The 23,985-nt window shown below is 49.6% G+C and overlaps 2 protein-coding genes across 39 annotated transcripts in view; one reads left to right on the top strand and one right to left on the bottom strand.

Moving 5' to 3' along the window:
• Positions 1-23,985, bottom strand: part of LOC144337526 (uncharacterized) — a 211,581-nt gene that overhangs the window by 71,816 nt on the left and 115,780 nt on the right. The window lies entirely within an intron of this gene.
• Positions 1-23,985, top strand: part of POU2F2 (POU class 2 homeobox 2) — a 109,182-nt gene that overhangs the window by 72,630 nt on the left and 12,567 nt on the right. For 13 of the 38 annotated variants that reach the window (XR_003724884.2, XM_077982987.1, XM_028838877.2 and 10 more), the window contains 4 exons: positions 4,865-4,930; positions 5,063-5,097; positions 5,258-5,314; positions 10,071-10,187. Coding sequence is in view for 37 of the 38 variants with exons in the window: in XM_028838877.2 (XP_028694710.1) it covers positions 4,865-4,930; positions 5,063-5,097; positions 5,258-5,314; positions 10,071-10,187 (275 nt within the window). In the remaining variant the exon portion in view is untranslated. Of the gene's footprint in view, positions 1-4,343; positions 4,755-4,864; positions 4,931-5,062; positions 5,098-5,257; positions 5,315-10,004; positions 10,188-10,431; positions 10,729-23,985 lie in introns of those variants that run through there. The other 25 variants (XM_077982974.1, XM_077982977.1, XM_077982976.1 and 22 more) reach the window with 6 other exon arrangements.

Below are 23,985 nucleotides of genomic sequence, written 5' to 3'. Positions count from 1 at the left end.
TTATGCTGGGTTCTGAAGGATGAGTTGGGGGTCACCATGTAGACAGATTGGGGAACAGTGTTCCAGGCAGAGGGAACAGCCCATGCCAAGGCCTCAGGAAATGTTTTAAATGGCAGAGTGCGGCTTGGTGCCTCACACCTGTAATCCCAGCACTTTGGGAGGACATGGCAGGAAGATCATTTGAGCCCAGGAGTCTGAGACCAGCCTGGACAACATAGAGACCCATCTCTACAAAAAAAAAAAAAAATTTTTTTTAATTAACTGGATGTGGTGGTGCACACCTGTGGTCCCAGCTACTCAGGAGGCTGAGGCAGGAGGATAGCTTGACCCCAGTAGGTCGAGGCTGCAGTGAGCCGTAATTGTGCCACTGCGTTCCAGCCTGGCTGACAGAGCAAGACTCTTGTCTTAAAAAATAAATACAATAAAATAAATAGCAGGGAGACAGTAGGACAGGGATGGGGAGTAGTAGGAGACAGAGACTGCTGCAGAGAGGGACATTCAGCAAACAGTTACAACCCGTTCTGGGCTTGTGATGCTGGGGACCCAGTGATGAGTCAGACCAGGCCTGTTGCCTTGGTCTTGTGGGGAAGGAACCTGGACACAGACGGTCACAGCTGGGGGCTCAGGGATGGGACAGCAGGAGGGCAGGGGCTGTGAGAGGCTGTCTTAGTTTGCTAGGGCTTCCACAGCAAAGTACCACAGACTAGGTGACTGAAATAAGAGAAATTCATTCTCACAATTATGGAGGCTGTAAGTTAGAGAAGAGGAGAGGATATCAGCAGGGTTGGCCTCTTCCAAGGCCTCTCTTCTTGGCTTGTGGTCAGCTAGTCTTCTCCTGGGTCTTCATATGGTCTTCCCTCTGTTCCCATCTGTGACCTAATTCCCTCTTCTTCTTCTTCTTCTTCTTTTTTCTATTCTTTTTTTTTTTTTTTTTTTTTTTTTTTTTTTTTGAGACGGAGTCTTGCTTTGCCACTCAGGCTGTAGTGCAGTGGTGTGATCTCGGCTAACTGCCACCTGCCACCTCTGCCTCCCGGGCTCAAGCGATTCTCCTACCTCAGCCTCCTGAGTAGCTGGGATTACAGGTGCACACTACCACACCCGGCTAATTTTTGTATTTTTAGTAGAAATAGGATTTCACCATGTTGGTCAGGCTGGTCTCGAACTCCTGAACTGGTGATCTGCCCACCTCGGCCTCCCAAAGTGCTGGGATTACAGGCATGAGCCACTGCTCCTGGCCCCCTCTTCTTAAAAGGATGCCAGTCAGATTTCAGTAAGTCCACCCTAATGACCTTATTTTACCTTAAGTGTGTCTTTAAAGACCCTATCTCCAAATACAATTACATTCTGAGGTACCAGGAATTAGGACTTCAGTGTATGAATTTTGGGAGATGCAACTCAGCCCATAGCAGAGGCTAAGGATGAGTGTGGACTTGCTGGGCTGGCAGTGGGGTCTGAGCCTGGCCTGATCTGTGGGTGGGAGAGGGATGCCCAGCTAGCTGGGAGTGTGGAACCTGCACAGTCTGCTGTCTGTCAAGCAGAACCCCCAAGCAGGGGGAGATGCTCAACGTGGTTGAAGAGCACGGTGCATGAGCTGCAAGAGAAAAGCAGTACAGGGTGGTGGGCCAACCCCTGGAGGCCAGGCCCATCAGCCTGGTTGTTTCTCCAGGAGATAGGGAGGAGCCAGGAAAGGATTGCCCTGAGGCAATGTGGAGCTCCGCCTGACGGAAGGGGGCCAGAGGAGGCTGGGGCTGCAGTTTTAGGAATGCTAGCAGGGGTGGGATTTAGGACCAGGTTAGAGTTAGTGGTTGTCTGAAGTAGGGCTAAGGTCTGGGTGAATCAGAGCTAGGATCAGGCAGGATTCCCTCCTTTACTGCTCCAGAGTCAGGATACATTTGCCGCCCAGCTCCCTTCTTGTCCTTCTTATATCTTGTATCAGTAGCCATTTAATGCCCTGTCCCCAGGGCCAGGAAACAGGACCTGAGCTCTGGTAGCATCCTGGGCACCCACTCCCCACCCCCACCCTCAGCAGTCTGCATCTTTTTTTTTTTTTTTTTTTTTTTTTTTTTTGAGACAGAGTCTCGCTCTGTTATCCAAGCTGGAGTGCAGTGGTGCAATCACGGCTCCCTGTAGCCTCAACATCCTGGGCTCAAGCGATCTTCCCATCTTAGCCTACTGAGTAGCTGGGACTGCAGGTGCCCACCACCATCATGCCCGGCTAACTTTTTTATTTTTTGGAGAGACGGGGATTTCACTATGTTGCCCAGGCTGGTCTCAGACTCCTGGCCTCAAGTTATCTACCTGCCTTGGTGCAGTGTGCATTTAATGGGACTGTGTGCTGGCTTTTTTGCTTTTTAGCTTTTAAATGTTTTCTTGCTGTTAAAACATAATGTATATAGAGTAAAGTGTTCAAATTTTAAGTGTACAGCTTGATGAATTTTTGCATATGTAAGGACCCTGTAACCACCAAACAAGATCCTTTCTCACCTGCTGCAGGCTCATGCCCTTTCCCAGTCAGTACCCCCAAGGTGCTCACTCATCTGACCGTGATCATCTGCTATCAGCTTGCCTGTTTTTGAATTTCCTGTAATTGGAATCATAAATTACGTCTGCCTTTGTGTTTGGCATCTTTCATTCAGCCTCATGTCTCCAAGCTTCGGCCATGTGTATGAAGCAGGAGTTTGTTCTTTTTCATTACTGTGGCGTATTTCATTGTATGGACATACCACATTTTGTTTATCCATTCACCTGTTGATGGCCCCTTGGGCTGTTTCCAGTTTGGGGCTGTTATGAAAAGACTGCAGAAGCATTTCTGCCTATGTCCTTTGATGGGCAGGACACGTGTTTCTTTTGGGCAGATGTCCAGGAGTGGACGTGCTGCATCTTAGGGAGAGGGCATCTTTTCAACTTTTCTGAATGGAGCTTGTATCGATTTACACTCCTACCAGCAATGCACGACCTGTCTTTTTAATTAGGAATTTAAAACTCAAGCAGCATTTCACATTGAATAATCCTCAATTGCAAGATTTCTAGACTTTTTTTTTTTTTTTTTTTTTTTTGCAGTTGCTGAGTTCTTCCTATTTCCTATCCCTCACTTTAGCTCCATTCTTTTTTTTTTTTTTTTTTTTTGAGACAGGGTCTCACTCTGTCACCTACGCTGGAGTGCAGTGGTGCAGTCACAGCTCACTGTAGCCTTCACCTCCTGGGTTCAAGCAATTCTCCTGCCTCAGCCTCCCCAGTAGCTGGGACTACAGGTGCATCCCACCGTGCCCAGCTAATTTTTGTATTTTTAGTAGAGATGGGGTTTCTCCATGTTGCCTAGGCTGATCTTGAACGCCTGGGCTCAAGAGGTCTGGCCACCTCAGTCTCCCAAAGTGCTGGGATTGCAGGCGTGAACCACTGTGCCTGGCCTAGCTGTCTTCTTTAAGTATCTTGGTGCAGAGCACACTAGAGCTGGACAGCTCCTTTAGTAGGGGTGGGGTCATGGTTTAGGTAGGGATTTTGGAGTGAGTTGTGGGAAGAGTTTGGATCAGGGACAGGGTCTCAGTACAGTTGGGAATCAAGGTCAGATGAAGGACTTGAACCATCTGGGCACAACTTGGGATTCAAGGTGAGTAAGTGGACTAAGGATGGGTCAGGCTGAAGCCCAGATTTGTCCTGGGGTCGAGGACCAGGAAGGGTTGCATTCAGTTTCAGGATGAGCTTGGGCGAGGGGACTGTTGGAGATGAGATGGCTGGAAGTCAGGACTGGGGCCATTAGACTACAGTGGATCTGATTACAAGTAGGAGCCCTGGAGTCATGAAGACCAGGGGTCCAGTCAGGGCATGTCTACTGTCTTGCCGTGCTTTTGGGGAGGTGACATCCTTTCTTGGAGCCTCAGTTTCCTCCTCTGTAAAACATGGTAATATTAGCACTAACCACTAATGTGAGCTGTGAGTCATATCTAGCTCTGTGCTTGGCACTGGTGAGCACTCGCCTTTCTGTGAAAAGTATCGGAGCATTTTGAGGACAGGCATTTGTCTACGTGGGTTTATGTCTCCTGGTGCCCAGCTTGCTGCCTGCCACCCTCCCTTGGCTGCCTCCTTTCATTTCCTGGGCCTAGGGAGCTATAGAATGGGGTTGTATTACAGGGGTGGACTTAAGGCTTGAGGGTTCAAGCCTGAAGTCCCAGATCAGGTTTCGATTGGAGGACAAGCTCAGGGGTAGAGCTGAATGGGGCTGGGGTTACAGAGGATCAGGGTGGATCTGCTAGGCGGGTGTGCTTAAACATAAGAAGAAAGGCCAGGTGGGAGTGAGATGTGGACGGGGAAAGTGGTGGGGTGGGGAGAGGGCCAGAGGGTGGCTGAATCACACACACTCAGAGATCTGACAACTGCCTCCTTTGGGGACGCTGCAGCCCCATCACATCTCTGAGGCCCCACTCAGAGTGGAAAACATGTCTCACCCGAAACCTGGTAGGGCAGGACGGGAGCCTGGGCGGCCCGCCGCAGGAGGAGGCCCAAGGCTGCTCTCCCTCCTTTGGGACGTCACCAGCCTCCTCCTGGGCAGCTGATACCTTCTCACGACCACCTTCCACCTCCTGCCCTGCCCTATGCTGCACTGTGGATAACACCCCTCTGTCACTTTCTGGAGGAGTGAAAGGATAAGGCCAGATCCCCCAAGGCTTGAGGGCTGTGTCTCATCTTGCCAGAGGAGGGCAGAGGCCCAGAACGGAGGACATGTCTCTTGGGAAGAGACACTTCCAAGGTGGCTGGGGGTAAGGGGGGAATTTGGGGGAAAGGCTCGGGGAGTGTGGTGGAACGGGGGCCCGAGAGCCCTCCTGGCTTCCCCTCCTTCACCCCACTTCCATTCCTCCTCTGTCCCCAGAAATAAGAATGTCTAAGCCCCTGGAGGCCGAGAAGCAAGGTCTGGACTCCCCATCAGAGCACACAGGTGGGTGGGCAGGGAGCAGGGGGGCAGGGGTCACCATGGGCAGGGGAAGTGGGGCAGATGGGAAGAGGGCTGGGAGGGGATAGGTGTGGTGGGGGTGGCTGATGACAGCACATCCTTTCCCTCTCTTTGCAGACACTGAAAGAAATGGACCAGACACTAATCATCAGGTTAGGAGGGAGTGGATAAGCGGGAGGGGATGGGGAGGAATGGGGAGAGGGGTCAGAGGGGGCTGCGTGCCACCTGTGGTAGGAGGACAGGGAGCTGGGGTGGTCAGAAGCTGCTTCACTGCACTATTCCCATCCCCTTGCCCCTACTTTCTCTTTGCAGAACCCCCAGAATAAGACCTCCCCATTCTCTGTGTCCCCAACTGGCCCCAGCACAAAGGTAAGCACCTGTCGGAACAGCCAGGGAAGCGGGCAGCGCTTGGAAGAGGGTCCTCAGGAGGCCTGCCTCAGTCCCAGGGCTGAGAGAGCACTGAGCCTTGGTACCTTGGTAACGAGGTTCCTCCCGCCCCTTCTCACTCTTGGGCTCCCACCCCAGGCCTGTGACTCACGCAGGCTCCTTCCCCTTCCCTAGGGGGTGGGGGTGGCCAGGGAAATCCCCCCCAGAGCCCCAGGGCGATGAACAACAGGAAGCCAAAGGCCCGCCCCCATCCCAACTTCCCTGACCCAACAGGGGCCTGCACCACCCCCTGTCCCCCAATATACACATTTAGTGGCCAGCTGAGGTGGGGGTGGGGGGCTGGCACCAGTTGAGGATAGCTGTAGGGATGCAGGAGGAGAGAATGACAGGGAGGCCGGAAGCAGCCAGGCAGTGCAAATTCCACATCCAGATGGGGCCCTGTGCCTGGCATTCTGGGCTTCTTGGGGTTTGCTTGGGCCCCGGGCTCCACCCTCCATCCTGGTGCAGGGGTATCAGGCAGGTCCAGAGGCTTGAAGGTAGCACTGGATGTGGGGGCAGAGAAGGTGTGAGCAAGACTCCAGACCCTGACCAGCGGTGGCTGAGGGATGGGGTGGGAGGCTGGGAACTGCTCCCCACCCTGCTACAGCTTTGCTCTGTGACCATGGGAAAGTCACTTCCCCTCTCTGGGCCTCTCAGTTTCCTCTTCGGTATCATTGGTCAGGGGGGAGGGGGCAGTCGGATGGGATGGCCTCTGTGGTTGCCTCCATGTCTGGTGTACCCCCCTGCCACCGTGAGAGGGGAGGACAAAAGTGCTTTGTGAATGGGTGTCCTGCTTCTGTGCTGAGCACTTTGAACGGCATCCAGTGGAGACGGGCTCTCGATCTTGACCTCCTTGACCCTCTGATGGCAGGTTTGGCTCTTGCCTTAGCCCTCAGAGCACAGCGTCTATCCATTGCCCCCACCCTGTCCTCAGTTGAATCAGATATTTCCACTCTGTTCTCAGACTGGCAGCAGGCTTTCTTCTTTTGGGGATGCCAGTGGGACCAAGGGAAAGAAGGTTTCTCCCTCCCCTTCCTGGCCTCGGGCTCTGTCCACAACTCGCCCTGTTTCTCTGGCCTTTGCCGCTCAGCTTCTCTCCATCTCTTCTGTCTCAGTCTTTCCCTAACTGAAGTGATTCATGTGCTCCTGTCACGGTCTCAGGCATAAGACCACTGTGTGCAACTATTTACATATAATTTTGTTAATTGGCTCGATTTTTTAAAAAAACACCTTATTATGGAAAATGTGAAGTGGATACAGAAATAGGGAGAAGGGTATAATGAAAATAAACCTCCTAGATAGCCATCAATCAGCTTCAACAATTACCAGCTCATGAACTGGCTTGCTTTTCAACAGCTTTTTAAATAAATGTTTTTTAAATGGAAATTTCACAAATGGAAAACCAGAATCACTTGCCACGGAAATAAATACGATGATTATTAAAATTTACCCAGAGTCTCTTGTGTGCCGAAGGGTCTAAACCTCAGAGGCCTGTTCTCTGCTTATTAAAAGAGGAGATTAGGGCTGGGTACGGTGGCTCATGCCTGTATACCCAACACTTTGGGAGACAAAGCAGGCGGACTGAGGTCAGGAGCTTGAGACCAGCCTGGCCAACATGATGAAACTTCAACTCTACTAAAAATACAAAAATTAGCTGGGCATGGTGGTGAGTGCCCGTAATCCCAGCTACTTGGGAGGCTGAGGCATTTTGGAGAATTGCTTGTGCCCAGGAGGTAGAGGTTGCAGTGAGCCGAGATCGCACCACTGCACTCCAGCCTGGGCAACAGAGGGAGACTCCAGCTCAAAAAAAAAAAAAAAAAAACGGTGATTAGGCCAGGTGCAGTGGCTCAAGCCTGTAGTCCTAACACTTTGGGAGGCCAAGGTGGGTAGACTGCTTGAGCTCAGGAGTTCTCAAGACCAGCCTGGTCAACATAGTGAGACCCTGTCTCTACAGAAAATACAAAAATTAGCTGGGTGTGCACACCTGTAGTCCCAGCTACTTGAGACTGAGGCAGGAGGATCGCTTGAGTCTGGGAAGTCGAGGCTGCAGTGAGCCATGATGGTGCCAGTGCACTCCAGCTTGGGTGACACAGCCAGACCCTGTCTCAAAAAAAATTAAATTAAAATAAAAGTGGAGATTAGCTAGTATTGGACAGATGGTAAAGACATTCAAGCACTAGTCAGAGACTGTAAGATAACCAGAAACAATGAAAAAGCACTGAAAAGGGAATAGTGTACTTACCATGGCATTCAACATTATTTTTAAAAAGCTTTTTTTTTTTTTTTGAGATGGAGTCTTGCAGTGTCGCTCAGGCTGGAGTGCAATGGCATGATCTCGGCTCACTGCAACCTCCGCCTCCTGGGTTCAAGCGATTTTTGAGTCGGAGTCTCGCTCTGTTGCCCAGGCTGGAATGCAGTGGCGCAATCTCGGCTCACTGCACCTCCACTTCCCGGGTTCAAGTGATTCTCTTGCCTCAGCCTCCCGAGTTACTGGGATTACAGGTGTGTGCCACCATGCCTGGCTAATTTTTGTATTTTCAGTAGAGACAGGGTTTCACCATGTTGGCCAGGCTGGTCTTGAACTCCTGACCTCAAGTGACGCTCCCGCCTCAGCCTCCTAAAGTGCTGGGATTAAGGGGTGAGCCACCATGCTCAGCCTGTTTTTTAAAAAACTTTGTATTAAAATATGATACACATTAAAAACACACATAGATCTTCAATGTATGACTCTGCGAACTTTCAGAAACTTAGCACACCCATGTCACTAGCACCAGATCAAGAAGCAGAGCACGACCAACCTTCCAGAGGCCCTTAATACCCTTGCCAGGGATAGCCACTACCCTGACTTCTCATACTCAGTGTCATTTCATGCTGCATCTCTACAGCACTTTCTTTTTCTTTTCTTTTTTTTTTTAACCTCTCTCTCTCTCTCTTTTTTTTTTAAGAGACAGTGTCTTGCTCTGTTGCCCAGGCTAGTCTCAAACTCCTGGCCTCAAGCAATCCTCCTGCCTCGGCTTTCCAAAATGCTGGGATTACACCACACTTGGCCTCTGTAGCTCTTAAACTTTCTAATGCTTATATTCCATAATTTGGGACATGCCATTCACTGTCTATTATTTGGCCTTTCCTTGGCCTCTGTGTCCCCATTTCAAATATCACCCCCCTGCCAACACGCTGTGTCATTTTGCCCAAGTTGCTTTCCCTCTCTGGGCTTCCTTTTACAAAATGGTGTTGGGCTATCAGGCTGAAGGATGATCCCACTGTCCACTTTAGGCCTGAGGGTATGTAATCCATCAGGCCATGCCTTCTCCCACCACTGTGTGTGCTTCAGCCAATAGGCCTTTCGGCCAACAGCTGCTGTTGTCTGGCTTTTTACCTAGGAGCGGAAGAGGCCAGGGTGGCTCCATGCTGGTGGTCTGTTCTGTGTGTATGGTGCAGATGTGTCCATATCATATTCAGAGAGACATGGAGAGGCTTTGCGGACCTCAGGGGCGGAGGCTGAAGCCTGGCATTTCCTGGGCGACATCTGGCTTGTCCACAGTGCAGGACAAACGCTGTGCTTTGCTTATTCTGCCAGTATTTTTGTTCTAGATTTTGAAAAGAGTGGCCAGCAGGAGCTGAGTAGGAGCCAGATAAGACTTCCACTCAGGCAGGCACTCTCTCTAGCCCACCTCCATCCACCCCTACTCCTGTCATTCATTTGTGCTCATTTCTGTGAGCTTCTGAGTTTGTAGCCCAGATTCCAAGGTGGTGGTTTTTCTTATACCCAAAAACCTTTTCTTCCAACAAAGTCTTACTTCATTGGACAAATAAGAGATGCACCTGGCTAGGTGCAGTGGCTTTTGCCTGTTATCCCAACATTTTGGGAGGCCAAGGCAGGAGGATCGCTTGAGCCTAGGAGTTCAAGACCAGCCTGGGCAACATAATGATACCCTGTCTCTACAGAAAAATTTAAAAATTAGCCAGGTATGGTGGAGGGCAACTGTAGTCTCAGCTACTCGGGAGGCTGAGGTGGGAGGATTGCTTGAACCTGGGAGGTAGAAGCTGCAGTGAGCTGTGATCATGCCACTGCACTCCAGCTTGGGCAACAGACCAAGATCTTGTCTCAAAAAAAAAAAAAAGGAAAAGAAAAGCAAGAGAGATGCACCTCTGTGTGATACAGATGAAGGGTGTAGGACCCAGAACCCGCTTATTTGACCTCCCAGGTGCCCAGTGGGACTATTTTCCTTTTTTTCTATTTTTTTTTTTAGAGATGGGGTTTCACCATGTTGGCCAGGCTGGTTTTGAACTCCTGACCTTAAGTGATCTACCCACCTCGACCTCCCAAAGTGCTAAGGTTACAGGTGTGAGCCACCATGCCCGGCCACTATTTTCCATTTTACAGACAGGGAAACTGACTCTCAGGAGTGGAAAAGCGCTCTGCAAAGGGGACTTCTCCTGTAGGGAGTTTGGGTGCAGGTGTTGTGTTAGCCCTATCTGATTGATGAGGAAACTGAGGCCAGAGGAGTGGTTTGAAGCTCCCAGCGGTCAGTGCAGGACCACAGGCCACACCCTCATATCCACACCCCAGTCTGCTCCTCCTGTGCCAGCCTGATTGCCATTGCCACACATGTGCCCTCTCTTTGGTTCACAGGTGGGCATTCTCTCTGGCCTCCACTTAACATTCTGGGGTCCCGGACCCTGCCTCTCTCCCCCCCAGATCAAGGCTGAAGACCCCAGTGGCGATTCAGCCCCAGCAGCACCCCTGCCCCCGCAGCCGACCCAGCCTCATTTGCCCCAGGCCCAACTCATGTTGACGGGCAGCCAGCTAGCTGGGGTAAGTACTCAGGGAAGGATGGGGACGAGGGGACAAACCAGCCACCCCTCATCTGTTATAGGGCTAGTGGATGAACTGTTCCACCAAGGCCATAGCCACTCTCTCACGCCTGCCTCTTGCCGTCTTCTGTCCTCCAGGAGGTCTTGTCCCCTTACTTGCTTGGCTTAGGCACTAACCCCTCTCTGCCTTCTCTGCTCCTCTTCAACCCCCTGCTCCGACTCCTGCTGTCCCCGACACCCCACAGCTCACGGCACTGATGCCAGCTCAGCAGCAGCTCCTCCTGCAGCAAGCCCAGGCCCAGCTCCTGGCCGCCGCCGTGCAGCAGTCCAGTGCCGCCGCTGCTGCTAACGCCGCTGCCGCCGCCGCCGCCTCCGCCTCCGCCTCCTCTACTTCCTCCTCCTCCTCCTCCTCTGCCTCCTCCTCGACCTCGCAGCCTCCAGCTTCCTCTGGGGGGGGTGACCTGCCACCACCACAGCCTGCCAGCCAGCCCCCTGGGACCCCACAGCTCACCTTGTCCCAACCCATCCAGCTCACAGCACAGGTAAGGGCAGCCACTGGGGACCAGGCTCCCTGCAGCGAAGGACATGCAGAAACAGTGAGTGTGCGGGAAGGGGCTGACTGGTCCACATGGACTGTTCTGACCACCAGCCACATGCCAGGCAGTTCCTAGCAACCCTAGGAAGCTTTGGGAGATGTTGCTATCCCATCTTACAGTAGGGTAAAGTGAGGCTCACAGAAAGGAATATCCCACATCATAATCCTTCCTCTGGTGGTGTGTTGGGGGCAGTGCTTGCTATGCATCTCGCTGGGAGTTCACAGCCTCCTGGGAGGTTGAGATTGTTGTCCTCAACTTACAGGTAAGGAAACCAGGAGTCACTCCCGTGAATGGTACCATGTGGATACAAAACAAAAGGCTGAGAATAAGAATGAGTGCCCTACCCTCATCGTGTCCCCTGGCTCATCCAACAAGATGCTCTTTCCAAAAAAGGGGCCTGTGATCTATGAGTTAGGAGGTTCTGCATCACCTGCCCGACTCTGGAGCTTTTGCTAGTCCATAGTTAATCATGAATTAGTGGCTGTCTCAGTTTCCTAGGGCTGCCATAACGTAATACCACCAACTGGGTGGCTTAAGACAACAGAAACATTGTCTCCAACCAGAAGTCCAAACTCAAAGTGTCGGCAGGGCCATGCTCTCTCTGAAGGCTTCCAGGGAGAATCCATCCTTGACTCTTCTGGCTTCCGATGATGCTGTCAATCCTTGGTGTTCCGTAGCTTAGTAGATGGCTGACTCTGATCTCTGCCTCCTCTGTTGTCACATGGCCATCTTCTCTCTGTGCACCTGTCTCTGTATTCAAATTTTTCTTTCTTGTAGGGACACTAGTCATTAGTTTAGGGCCCACTCCGATGACCTCATTTTAACTTGGTTACATCTGCAACCCTATTTCCAAATAAAGTCACATTTACAGGCACCAGGAGTGAAGACTTCCACATATCTTTTTGGGGACACAATTTAACCCCTAACAGTGGCCAATAGAGTTCCCATAAGGACAGCCAGGGGAGCAGAGTGGGAGCTGAGTAGGCTTCCTCTTCCGAAGGGCAGCTGTCTCCAGCCCACTCCTGTCCACCCCTTCCCACGTCACCCATTCATGTTGTCTGTCTGGTTTCCACAAGCCTTAGAGTTGTGGCCACGTTTCAGGGCAGTGAAGGTCCTAGGAAGCCCTACAGCAAAGCCACCTGTTAAACTTCCCTTAGCCTAGCATTTCCCTCAGTGAGTGCTCCACAAAAGGCTTTTCTCTTACTCCATCCAACTGCTTCCACAGAACCCTAGATATAGATGCTGTCCATGCAGGGAGCTGTCCAGCCCTGGTGAGGCTGTTCCCTTGATACGGTTCACCCCAATAATGGCCTGTTCCATCCTTGACCAATGCTTCCATTTGGGACTTTCCTTAAAGCTGAGCTGATACCTGCCTCCTTAGAACTTCCTTCCACTGGGCCTGGTTCTTTGGAGACACTCTGTAAACTGGGCCCACGGCTCCGTGATGGCTCTTGTAGATGTAGCCTTTTTTTTTTTTTAATGAGATGAGGTCTTGCTTTGTTGCCCAGGCTGGAGTGCAGTGATGTGATTATGGCTCACTGCAGCCTCATCCTCTTTGGGCTCAAGTAATCCTCCCACCTCAGCCTCCTGAGTAGTTGGGACTACAAGTGCATGCCACCACGCCCAACTGATTTTTTTATATATACATATTTTTTTTGTAGAGACAGGGTTTTGCCATGTTGCCCAGGCTGGTCTTAAACTCCTGAGCTCAAGCGATCTGCCCGCCTTGACTTCTCAAAGTGCTGGGATTACAGGCATGAGCCACGGTGCCCGGCCCAAACGTAGCCTTTCAATACCTGACTCTCCAAGTAACAGTAACTTAGTCTGTTGGGTGCCACCTTTGTTCCAAGCACCATGCCAGTGATGGCCTCTTTGCACCCATGAATACTCCCCACAGCTGAGGCTCCAAGGGGCAAAGTGACCTGCCCCAGATTATAATGTGAGCAGGAGTGGCAGAGCCGGCCTGGAAGTCCAGGGCTCTAACCACATGATCCGCGGCTGCTGCTTTTAGCTGTCCTTCACGGAACATGGTTTCTAGCCCCTCCCACCCCGGCCACCAGAGACTCCAGCAGCAGGTGTTCCATTTGCCTCGTAGCATAGACACCCCTTTACTGAGCAATGCCAAGGGCTTGGGGCTCTTCACTGGGGCTAGGCTCTTTCACATCTCAGTGGCCCTGCTCTTGTTCTCTCTTTTCTGTGGAAGTCTGCTCCCTTCCTTTACCTGGACAGTTCCTCTTCATCTAAGCCCCAGCCCAGGAGTCCACACCTCTGGGAAGTCATGATGACTGCCCTCCCTCCAGCTGTGCCTGAATCTGTCCGAGGAAATATCAGTTGAAGGAACAAAGACTAGAGGATAGAAGGCGGAACAGGGCAGCCTAGCACAGACCCAGCCAGGCCACCACCTCTGTAAGCAGCAGACGTTCTTGCCTATGCACTCCTAGAGCCACCTCCCCCAGCTCCCCAGGGACCCAGCAGCAGCACGCTGAGCCTCTACCACCTGCCGTCCAGCCCAGGCCCTGATTGTCAAGGTCTCCTTAAACCCCTCCTCCTTTCCTCTCACTCCTCCTTCCCCAGCTCCCCTCAGCTGGGATCTTTCCCTTTCTGTCCTCAACAAGTGCGAAGCTGGGCCAAGTTTGTTTTCTGGGAATTCCTTCTCACAAACTGAGTTGCCCTTTGACATCATTTCTACAATGGCACCTCCTATGGGCACCATGCCGGGCCTAGGCTTCAGAGGGACCAGCTCTTCCTGACTTACCTACCCACTGCTCCAGCCTTCCCTGGCTCCTAGGCTTGGATGGCTCTCCCGGGCTGCATCTCATGCCCTCCACCCCCTAGTCCACTTCTCATGCCTGCTAAGCTCTGATCCTGAAGTCATTCCACAAACATTTCCTGGCCTCCTGTGTGTCAGGCCATGGCAGGAAGCTGAAGACTTAGGAGTGAGTCACAGCCATCCTTGCCCCTGAGGGGCTCCCCGTCCTGCAGTAGAGCAAGCACATCAGTGAGCCACTAAGAAATGTTCCACTTGAAAGATACTAAGAAGCCCAGGAAAGAGAGTAAAAACCACTCATAAATGCTGTCCCTTTGAAATGATATAAAGTACCAAGGAAAAGTCCCCCTTCCATCCCTCTGATGTCAGCTTCCAGAGTAATGCTGATTAAACAGTTTGGCAGGATCCTTCCCTGCAATCTCCTAGCTTGTACAGATGAAGGGGCAATTATAATACAGTTTTATAATTTGTCTGTCCATTGCTCAGTGTGACGTCTTCTACCGAGGGGGCTGTGTGGATATTTACCGAATCAATGAGGGATGTTTTGCAGCAGATTTTCAGTCAAGGGTAGGAAAGATACCTCTCCAGGGAAGTATTTCAGAATGTCTGGGGTAAGGGCAGGCATTGATTGAAAACTTATGTTAACAGTTAAAACATCATTTTTTTATTGGAGAGTAGGGGGAAAAAATCCTATTTTCCTAATAGGACAATGGCAAAGAAAGCTTGACAAAATCTTTTAGGCTGCTAGGACCTAGCGAGTGAAAGTTTCCCAAAGAAACCAACAAAGTGTGATGGGAATGTGGGAAAAGAAATGGGATGTGTGTCTGAGGGAATCAGGACCCACATCTGTCCAGGCTTTCAGGACGAGGTGGGATCTGAACTCAGGGGAATGGGAAAGAGTTTGCTGGGAAGGGGCTTCCAGGCTGTGGGAATGGCAAGTGCAAAGTGAGAAAGCAGGGCAGGCTGCAGCGGCACAAATAGGGATGGATGAACTGGGAGGGAGGAGCCAAAGCCCAAGTCCAGGTGGCTGAAGAAGACTCAGGAATATTTGGCTCAGGTCACTGAAAAGGCCTGGCCTGGAATATCAGGCCCAGCTCCAGGGGTCTGTCTCCCTGTTTCATTATAGGGCAGGCATAATCGGTGTCAGCATTTCCAGATTTGTAGCTATCCTGCCCAGGGAGATAAAACACATCCCCTGGGTTGGGTGGGGTGGCTCAGGCCTGTAATCCCAGCACTCTGGGAGGCCAAGGTGGGCGGATCACTTGAGGTCAGGAGTTCAAGACCAGTCTGGCCAACATGGTAAAACCCTGTCTCTACTAAAAGTACAAAAATTAGCCAGCCATGGTGGCATGCACCTGTAATCCTAGCTACTTGGGTGGCTGAGGCAAGAGAATTGCTTGAACCCAGGAGGTGGAGGCTGCAGTGGGCCAAGATCGTGCCACTGTGCTCCAGCCTGGGCAACAGAGTGAGCCTCTGTCTCAATAAAACAAACAAACAAAAACACGTCCCCTGGCTAGGTTTGAGTCCTTGCCCTCGACCCCAGAGAAGGCAAGTTCAGCCCTATCTGGACGTCGTGACTTGAAGATGGGAAAGTGTAACCCCCGAAAGAGATGGGTTCTGTTGCTTGAGTAAGTTGAAGAAAGGGCAGTGGATACCAGGCCAGCCAAAACTGCCCGCCTGGAGGTGTGTGGTCAGTTCATCCACAGGGCTTTGGAGTACAGGAGCCTGGCCCAGGCATGCCAGTTGCTCCCACTGGTTCTGGGGTTGGGATCTGCTGTTGCCTGTCTGTCCTGGAATTTTAGCATAAGGTAGCATGTGATATAACATGCAGTCCATATGTAGGTATTTTTTTTTCTCCCTGTTGAATCATTCTCCATTTGTGGTGTTCTGCCCTGATCTCTACAACTTCCTGGGTTCCATGTCACAGGGCCAACCTCTGGGGGTCCAGAGAAGAACCCACACTGGAGAATGGCCACCTCCTCGACCCCTACTCCCATCTTTAGAGCTTGCCCTAGTGGAGTGACTGTACTAATCATAGAATGGACTGCAGGGGATAGGAGTAGAAATGAGAGCCCAGTAGGAAGTCCTTGAAGGCATACAGATGGGACATGAGGGTGGCTTGAGCCAGGAGGGTGAGGATGGGTGTCCTGGTTGCTATTTTGTATTGATTGGATAGGTCAAGGATGACTCCTAGGATTTTGGCTTCAGCAGCTGGGTGGTGATGACGTGGTTTCCTGAGTTGGGGAAGACGGGAGGAGTGGGATGTTTTGGAAGGCTGGGGTAGGGAGCCAGCAGTTTCATTTTGGACATGTTAGTGTTTGGAGAGTCTATTAAACATCCACATGGGGACACTAACTAAGCAGATGCATATTTGAGGCTGAAGCTCAGCAGAGTATCGGGGCAGGAGCTGAAAGTCGTTAGTTGTCTGGAAGAGAATGAACTTGGCCAGGCACAGTGGCTTATGCCTATAATGCCAACACTTTAGGAGGCCAAAGCAGGAGGATGGCTTGAGGCGAGTTCGAGACCAGCCTGGGCAACATAGTGAGACCCCATCTCTAAAAAAAAATAAATAAATAACCAGGTGTGGTGATGCATGCCCATAGCCCCCAGGCTACTTGAGAGGGTGAGGCAGGAGGATCGCTTGAGCATGGGAGGTCAAGATGGCAGTGAGCTATGATTGCAACATGACACTCCAGCCTGGGAGACAGAATAAGACTCTGTCTCCAAAAAAAGAAAGAAAAGGAAGGACAGATGGACAGATGGAAGGAAGGAAGGACTCAGCCAGATTGGGTTCCCACTCTCAAGAGCTCACAGTCAAGTGTGGTGACATGAGGTGGGCAATGGTAGCAAATGCTCATTTTGAGGGATATGTTGTAATTTCCAAAATGCTTTCTAGATATTATTACTCAGACCTCAGAACAACCCATTGAAGCATTAGACATTATTATCCCCATTTTACAGATAAGAAAACTGAGGCCCTGAGAAATGACTCAGTCATAATGACTGCCATTTATGAAGGACCAATTAAGTGAACAGGAATCAGGCTAAACATTCTACACGTATTGTCTCAGTTAATTCCTTTAACAGCTCCATGAAGTAAGATTTATTGTGGTGTCACCTGAGGAAACTGAGGCTTAAAGAGGGTAAGGAACTGCCTGAGGTGTGTGAGGGGCAGTCAGGATTCTGGGCTCCAAGGCCCAGGTCTCTGTATAACACCTTGCATTGTGATCCTATACATTTAAGGAGGCTGAGACCTAGAAAGTGGCTTCCCCCAGGCACACAGCAAGAAGCAGGTGACAGGGCCAAGGCTTAAACCCCTGAGTTTCCAAGCTGGAAGGGACCCTTGCACCCCACTAGTCTAATCTTCCCTTAGGTTAGGCATTTCCTTGTCACTGTTGTTGCCAGGTGAGGATTTTCACCCAGGTGGCTTCCATGGCAGGCACCCCTCCCTTCCCAGGCAGTGCGTCCCACCATCCGACAGACTGAGATTACTCAGAGTGTCAGAAAGCCTGACCTCATTTTAATTTTAAGTTTTATTTTATCTATGCAGTTAATTTTTTTTTTAGAGACGAGGTCTTGCTCTATTGCCATCATAACTCACTGCAACCTCGACCTCCTGGCTGAAGCAATCCTCCCACCTCAGCCTCCCGAGTAGCTGAGACTACAGGCATGCACCATCATATCTGGATAAGTTAAAAAAAATTTTTTTTTTGTTTGTGGAGATGGGGTTTCACTATGTTGCCCAGCTGGTCTTGAACTTGGGGCCTCAAGTGATCCTCCCACCTCAGCCTCCCAAAGTACAGACATTATAAGCGTGAGTCACTGCACCTGGCTGAGTTTTAGTTTATTTTTTAATTAGCAAATAATCATTGTATATATTTATGGGGTACAATATGATGTTTTGAGACATGTATACATTGTGGAATGATCAAATCAGGCTAATTAGCATACCTATAACCTCAAATATTTATCATTTCTTCATGGCGAAAACATTTAAAATATACTTCTTGCCAGACACAGTGGCGCACTGTAATCCCAGCTACTTGGGAGTCTGAAGTGGGAGGATGGCCTGAGCCCAGGAGTTCAAGGCTGCAGTGAGCTATAATCATGTACTGCACTCCAGCCTGGGTGACAGAGCAAGACCCTGTCTCTTAAAAAACAAAAACTAAAACAAAAACTAAAACTCTCTCTTTGATATTTTGAAATATACAGTACATTATTAGCAGTAGTCACTGTGCAATAGAACACAACGGAAACTCCGTATCCGTTGTCCTCCTTCCCTTTCCCCATCCATCCTCCCCTCCTCATTTTGAACACAATCTATCACGATATAGTTTACATAGTTCCCAGACCCCACTCATTCCTGTTCTCCCCTACTCTGGACTTAACTTGTCCTAGAGAGGGAAGGTCCAGAACTGGTCACAATTTGCCATATCAGGGATGGGAAAGGAATGTCAACTCGTGCACCAACACCATTCCAGTCATGGTGACTGCCAAAGCTTGTGTGGAGGCCTCTAATGGGGGTGCGAGAGGCCACAGGGGATGGGCCGTCTGCCTTGTGCACTGGAGTGAGGTGCAGCACCTGGGCCGTTGCAGCCGGCCGGCTCTGGGGCCCAGCCTCCTCAAGTTCACTGTTATGGCTTTCTCTTCCCCCCCTAGGTGGAACAGAGCCCAGGTGGGAAAGTGGGCAATTCACCCATGTATCCTGTAATCCACATATCCATCTTTCTGCCCCCATTCATAGCCAAAGTCCCAGCTATGGCAAAGTACTGCCAGTCTGTCCTGAGGTTTCATCTCATTCATTCATTGAAATGTATTGATCACCTATGAGGCTCCTGCACTGGGAGGGTGATCAAAATACAGCAATGAGTAAGAATCGGTACCGTCCCTTCTCAGCTTTCACGGACATGCTAGCTCTTGTGCTAGGCTTCCTTAAAGCTTAGGGACAGAGCAGCTGATCCACGAAATAAGCCAGCCAGGGTCTTTTCTCTGGCCTGTCTCCACTTACTATAACTTCTCCACCATCTGACTCGGACTTAACACGCCCCCAAGTGGCTTCAGATGGCCATGCTGCTGCTAGATTGTAGAGAAATGGCGCCTCCTACCGGCTTACCCCAGTCCTGAGCCAACTTACTGTTCCTGTTCACCCAGAATCTTATCTTCTCTCCTTTCTTCCTTTCTTCCTTTCTTCCTTCCTTCCTTTCTTTTTCTTTCTTTCTTTCTCTCTTTCTCTCTTTCTCTCTTTCTTTTCTTTCTTTTCTTTCTTTTTTTCTTTGTTTTGTTTTGAGACAGGGTCTCGCTGTGTCACCCAGGCTGGAGTGCAGTGGCATGACCATGACTCACTGCAGCCTCGACCTCCCAGGCTCAGGCCATCCTCCCACCTCAGTCTCCCGAGTAGCTGGGACTACAGGCACGTGTCCCCATGCCTGGATTTTTTGTAGAGACCCCGTCATGTTGCCCAGGCTGGTCTGGAACTCCTGGGCTCAAGCAATCCACCTGTCTCAGCCTCCCAAAGTGCTGGGACTACAGGTGTGAGCCACCTTGCCCCACCAGCTTTCTCCCCTTCTTTCATTCCTTTAGTTGGCAAATATTTAGTGAATATCACCATGCCCAAGCGCCTTTCTGGGTAAGGATATAGTGGAGAATGAGGTAGATAAGTTTGTGCCCTCTTGGAGCTGACCCCGCTGTAGTTGGGGATATAGGCAGGAAGCAGGTAATTGCTATGAAGGAAAGAAAAGAGCGTAATAGAGAGTGTTGGAGGAAAAGGAAGACTTCATCAGAGTGTGTGGCCAGAGAGGGCCTCTCTGAGGAGGGGGGCATTTGATGGAGACTTAAATGATGAGGAGGGACCACCTCTGTGTAGATCTAGAAAGGGTATAGCAAAGGTACTGAGGTGGGGACTTCTCTGTGGGTTCAGTAACAGGAAGGAGACCAGTGGGGCTGGATCAGAGTTAGGGAGTTAGAGTCATGTGAGGCAAGGAAGGAGAGACAAGAGGGGGTGCCAGGCCATGCAGGGCCATGGCCTGGAGCTGGATTATACCACAAATGTGATGAAAGTCAGTAGAGACCTTGTGGCTCAATTTACATTTTAGAACAAGGACTTGGAGTCCATAGACCACCCCTAGAGGAGTCTGTGCATAGAATTCAGAGTCCAAGAACTTGGATGGGAAAAAAAATTACATCTCAATTTTTACTATCTTCTGACCAAACCATAGCATGTCCCTCTATCATGTATGTAGACAACAGACCACAGTACTCAGACTTTGTCACCAAGAGAATGTGCGCAGATTTTCTTATACTTGTTGCAGATCTCTCCAAATACTGTTTTCACTCATGATTACTTTGAAATGACAGTAGTCATCAGATCTATTGCTGGATCTTGTTGCTTAATGTGCTAATAAAGAAACGCATAAATGATTATATGATAATTCGAAATATGTTTGATGACTATATTTTGTAAAATTTTAATTAATTTTTTTGAGACAGAGTCTCACTGTGTTGCTTGAGCTGGAGTGCAGTGGCACAGTCGCAGCTCACTGCAACCTCTGCCTCCTGGGTTCAAGTGATTCTTCATCCTCAGCCTCCCGTGTAGCTGCAACTACAGGTGCCCACCACCACACCTGGCTAATTTTTTTCTGTACTTTTTGGTAGCAGGGAGTTTCACCATGTTGGCCAGGCTGGTCTCGCACTCCTGACCTCAGGTGATTCACCCGCCTTGGCCTCCCAAAATGCTGGGATTACAGGCATGAGCCACTACACCCAGCCAAATTTTAATTAATTAATTTTTATTTTATTTTATTTTGTTTTTTGGAGACAGGTGTCTCCCTTTGTTGCCTAGGCTGCAGTGCCATGGTATGATCATAGCTTACTGCCACCTCAAACTCCTGGATTCAAAGGATCCTCCCACCTCAGCATCCTGAGTAGCTGGGACCACAGGCACTCACCACCATGCCTGGCTTATTTTCCTTCTCCTCCTCCTTTCCTTCTCCTGCTCCTCCTCCTCCTCCTTCTCCTCCTCCTCTTCCTCCTCCTCCTTCTCCTTCTTCTTTTTTTTTTTTTTTCCTGTAGAGACAGGGTCTTGCCATCTTGCCCAGGCTGGTCTCAAACTCCTGGGCTCAAAAAGATTCTCACATCTAGCCTCCCAAAGTGTTGGGATTATAGGCATGAGCCACTGTGCCCAGCCCGTTTTTATTTTAGATTCAGGGATACATGTGTAGGTATGTCACAAGGGTTATATTGCATGATGCTGAGGTTTGGGGAATAATTGTTCCTGTCACTCAGATAGTGAACATAGTACCCAGTAGGAAGTTTTTCAGCCCTTGCCCTTCTCCCTCCCTTTGGAGTCCCTAGTGATGATGACTATAATTCTATGTGATTGATTTCATTTGAAACTCTATATATCTGGCTGGGCATGGTGGCTCACACCTGTGACCCCAGCACTTTGAGAGGATGAGGTGGGTGGATCATCTGAGGTCAGGAGTTTGAGAACAGCCTGGCCAACATGGTGAAACCCCTTCTCTACTAAAAATACAAAAATTAGGTGGGCATGGGCATGGTGGGCGCACCTGTAATCTCAGCTACTTGGAAGTCTGAGGCAGGAGAATCACTTGAACCCGGGAGGCAGAGGTTGCAGTGAGCCAAGACTGAGCCACTGTACTCCAGCCTGGGTGACAGAGAGACTCCATCTTGTCTCAAAAAAAGAAAGAAATAAAGAGAGACAGAAGGGAAAGAAAGAAAGAGAGAGAGAGAGAAAAGGCAGGAAAGAAAGAGAGAGAGAGAGAAAGAAAGGAAGGAAGGAAAGAAAGATTCTATATATCTTATGTGTTTTTAATTCTGAGAAAAGGGCAATAGGGTTTTTTATTTTTTTCAGATGCTAAAGAATTCAGGGCACAAAAAAGTTTAGAACTCTATTGTTTTAGACCCCTCTCTGCCTGCCTGGGGGTGAATGGATGGTCTGGGGTAGAAGGATGGTGGTTTGGACCAGGACAGTGACTGTGGACAGGAAGAGATGTAGAGGGAACTGGGAGGACTTGCAGATGGATTGGGTGGATGGGGAGAGGAAGGGAGGTGGAATTAAGGTTGACCTCTAAGTCTCTGGTCTGAGAAACTGGACAGGGATGTGGTTAAATGTTTCCCATCTGAACTTCTCACCATGAGACCTTCTGCAAACTGGGATGCACTTTCCCCATTCTTTCCTCTCTCTGGTGATTCAGAATGAAACCCACAGACACCTCTCTAGGCTTCTGGAGGAAAGGGGAATTTTCACTGAGAGTCATGCTGAGGAGGAACAGGAGTTAACAAATACTTTAATCAGCAAGCTAAGGGTTATAGGAAATCAGAAAAACACTGGTAATAAGACTTGATTTCTGGTCTTATTCATTAGATTCAATTCAGTGGGCATTTAATGGGGGCTTACCAGGTTCCGATATGAGTTAGGGATACAAGAAGAATAAGATATGCCTCTGGTCTGCTAGAATTTCAGTCTAGCAGAGGAAAGGTACACATAGGCAAATGCATTGACTTGGGAGACGTGCAGCACAGGGCAGGTGGGTCTCGTTTTGTGGGGCCAAAAGATTTTGCAACTTGGAGTCCCTTTGAAAGAAAAAGACAATGTTTGAAACAAAAATTAGGTATGGGGTCTTGAAAGGGTTCACTGTAAATGGGGGGCCATGAAGCGTAAGTGTTGTGCACTTCACAGTTGAGGTGAAGCGGAGGTGGAGGTATTCCTGGGCTGGGGTAGCTGGGTAAGGGAAGGCAGGGTGGACATTGTTTCACAGGATAGAGTGCTAGGACTTCAGAACCCTTAAACTGGATTCTGAGATGATTAGCAGCAAGAGTGAGAGAGGTCAGGAGCACAGGAGTACCCAGTCCACTGCCATACACGGAATAAGCAGAGGCACCCCCAGGGGGTCAGGGAATAGCGTTGAGCCGTCGAAAAGCAGGGATATTGATCAGCAGTGACTGTTTGGGTGTGTGGGGGTGAGACACTGGGATATTTATTTACTCAGACCAGGTACGTGTTTCAAATCCCAGAGGTGTGGATGGACTTACAGTGTGGCCTTCTAGTATGGTTTTCCAGACATCAACTATGCATACCCAAGCAAATATCCAGATATACTCCTTTTTTTTTTTTTTTGACACAAACAGTACCACATCATATCCTCTGTTCTGCCTCTTGAGCTTTCCACTCAACAAGACATCCTGCAGATTGTTCCATATCAGGACACAAACGAGACTCCTCATTCTTGTTGATGACTGTATAGTATTCCACTGTAGAGCTCTACCCTCATTCATCCAACCCGTCCTCTCTTGCTGCATGCCCAGCTACCTTCTACTGTTTTACCAAAATGCCACTTGCTGCTGGGAACAGCCTTCTAGAGAGGTGCAGCCTTCTAGAGTGAGAATAGATAAATTTCTAGCAGTGGAATGGCTGAGTTGAAGGCTGTGTGCAATTGTAATTTTGATAGACATTGCCAAATCACCCTCTCACCAGCATGTACAAGAATGTGTGTTTCCCCACACTCCCCAGTGTAGTATTACACACTATTTTTATATTTGGTGATCTGAGAGGTAAAAATGATATCTCAGTGCAATTGCAGTTGTGTTTATCTTATTGTGAGTGAATCTGAGTGTATTTCCATCCAGAGCTGTTCACATTTATTTCACTGGACACTCTCCAGGCCTGTCTGTCAGCCACATTACTACTGGGTTGTCGGTTTTTTACTTACGGATTCGTAATCACTATTTTTTTCTTCTTCTTTTTTAATTATATAGAGTTATTTGCAAAATCACTCTTTGTATATTAAAGAAATGAGCCCCTTCTGTTGAATTGCTTATATATTTTCCCAATTTGTTCACTTCCTGGCACATCAAATTGGTCTTTGGAATAATAATAGCATTGGGAAGAATTGAGGGGCATGTCCCAACCCCCACAATTTCCCAGAAGGAAAAAAACTGTAAGTAACACGTTATAGCTTTCAACTCTACATAAAATTTGCCAAGTAAATGATGAAGCATCAGTCTCGGTTCATTAACGTATCTATGTGGAACACCTACTGGGTGCCAGGTGCTGTTCTAGGTGCTGAGGATACAGTGGTGACTGAAACAGTCAAGATCACACTCTCATGGAGCTGACGTCCCAGTGAGAGGGGAATGTCATGAATGAGTAAACGGAATAGCGATGCCTGGAGATGGTGATAAGCCTTGTGAGGGAGATGAAATGGGGTGATAAGGGGAGGCCGGGTCAGGGGCTGGTATAGACTGGGTGGTCAAAGAGGGCACCTCTGAGAGGGTGACCTTGTGTTAGGACCCAGGCATAAGTGTCAGAATTAGAACTGCCCAGTAGAGGGAACAGCATGTGTACAGGGCCAGAGCAGGAACAGGAACAAGCTTGATGCATTTGAAAAAAACAGAAAAGGGCTGAATGGCTGGAGCAC

Source organism: Macaca mulatta, chromosome 19 (genome assembly GCF_049350105.2).
Source record: "Macaca mulatta isolate MMU2019108-1 chromosome 19, T2T-MMU8v2.0, whole genome shotgun sequence".
In the NCBI taxonomy this organism is placed as follows: domain Eukaryota; kingdom Metazoa; phylum Chordata; class Mammalia; order Primates; family Cercopithecidae; genus Macaca; species Macaca mulatta.
This window is presented reverse-complemented; position numbering and strand designations above follow the sequence as displayed.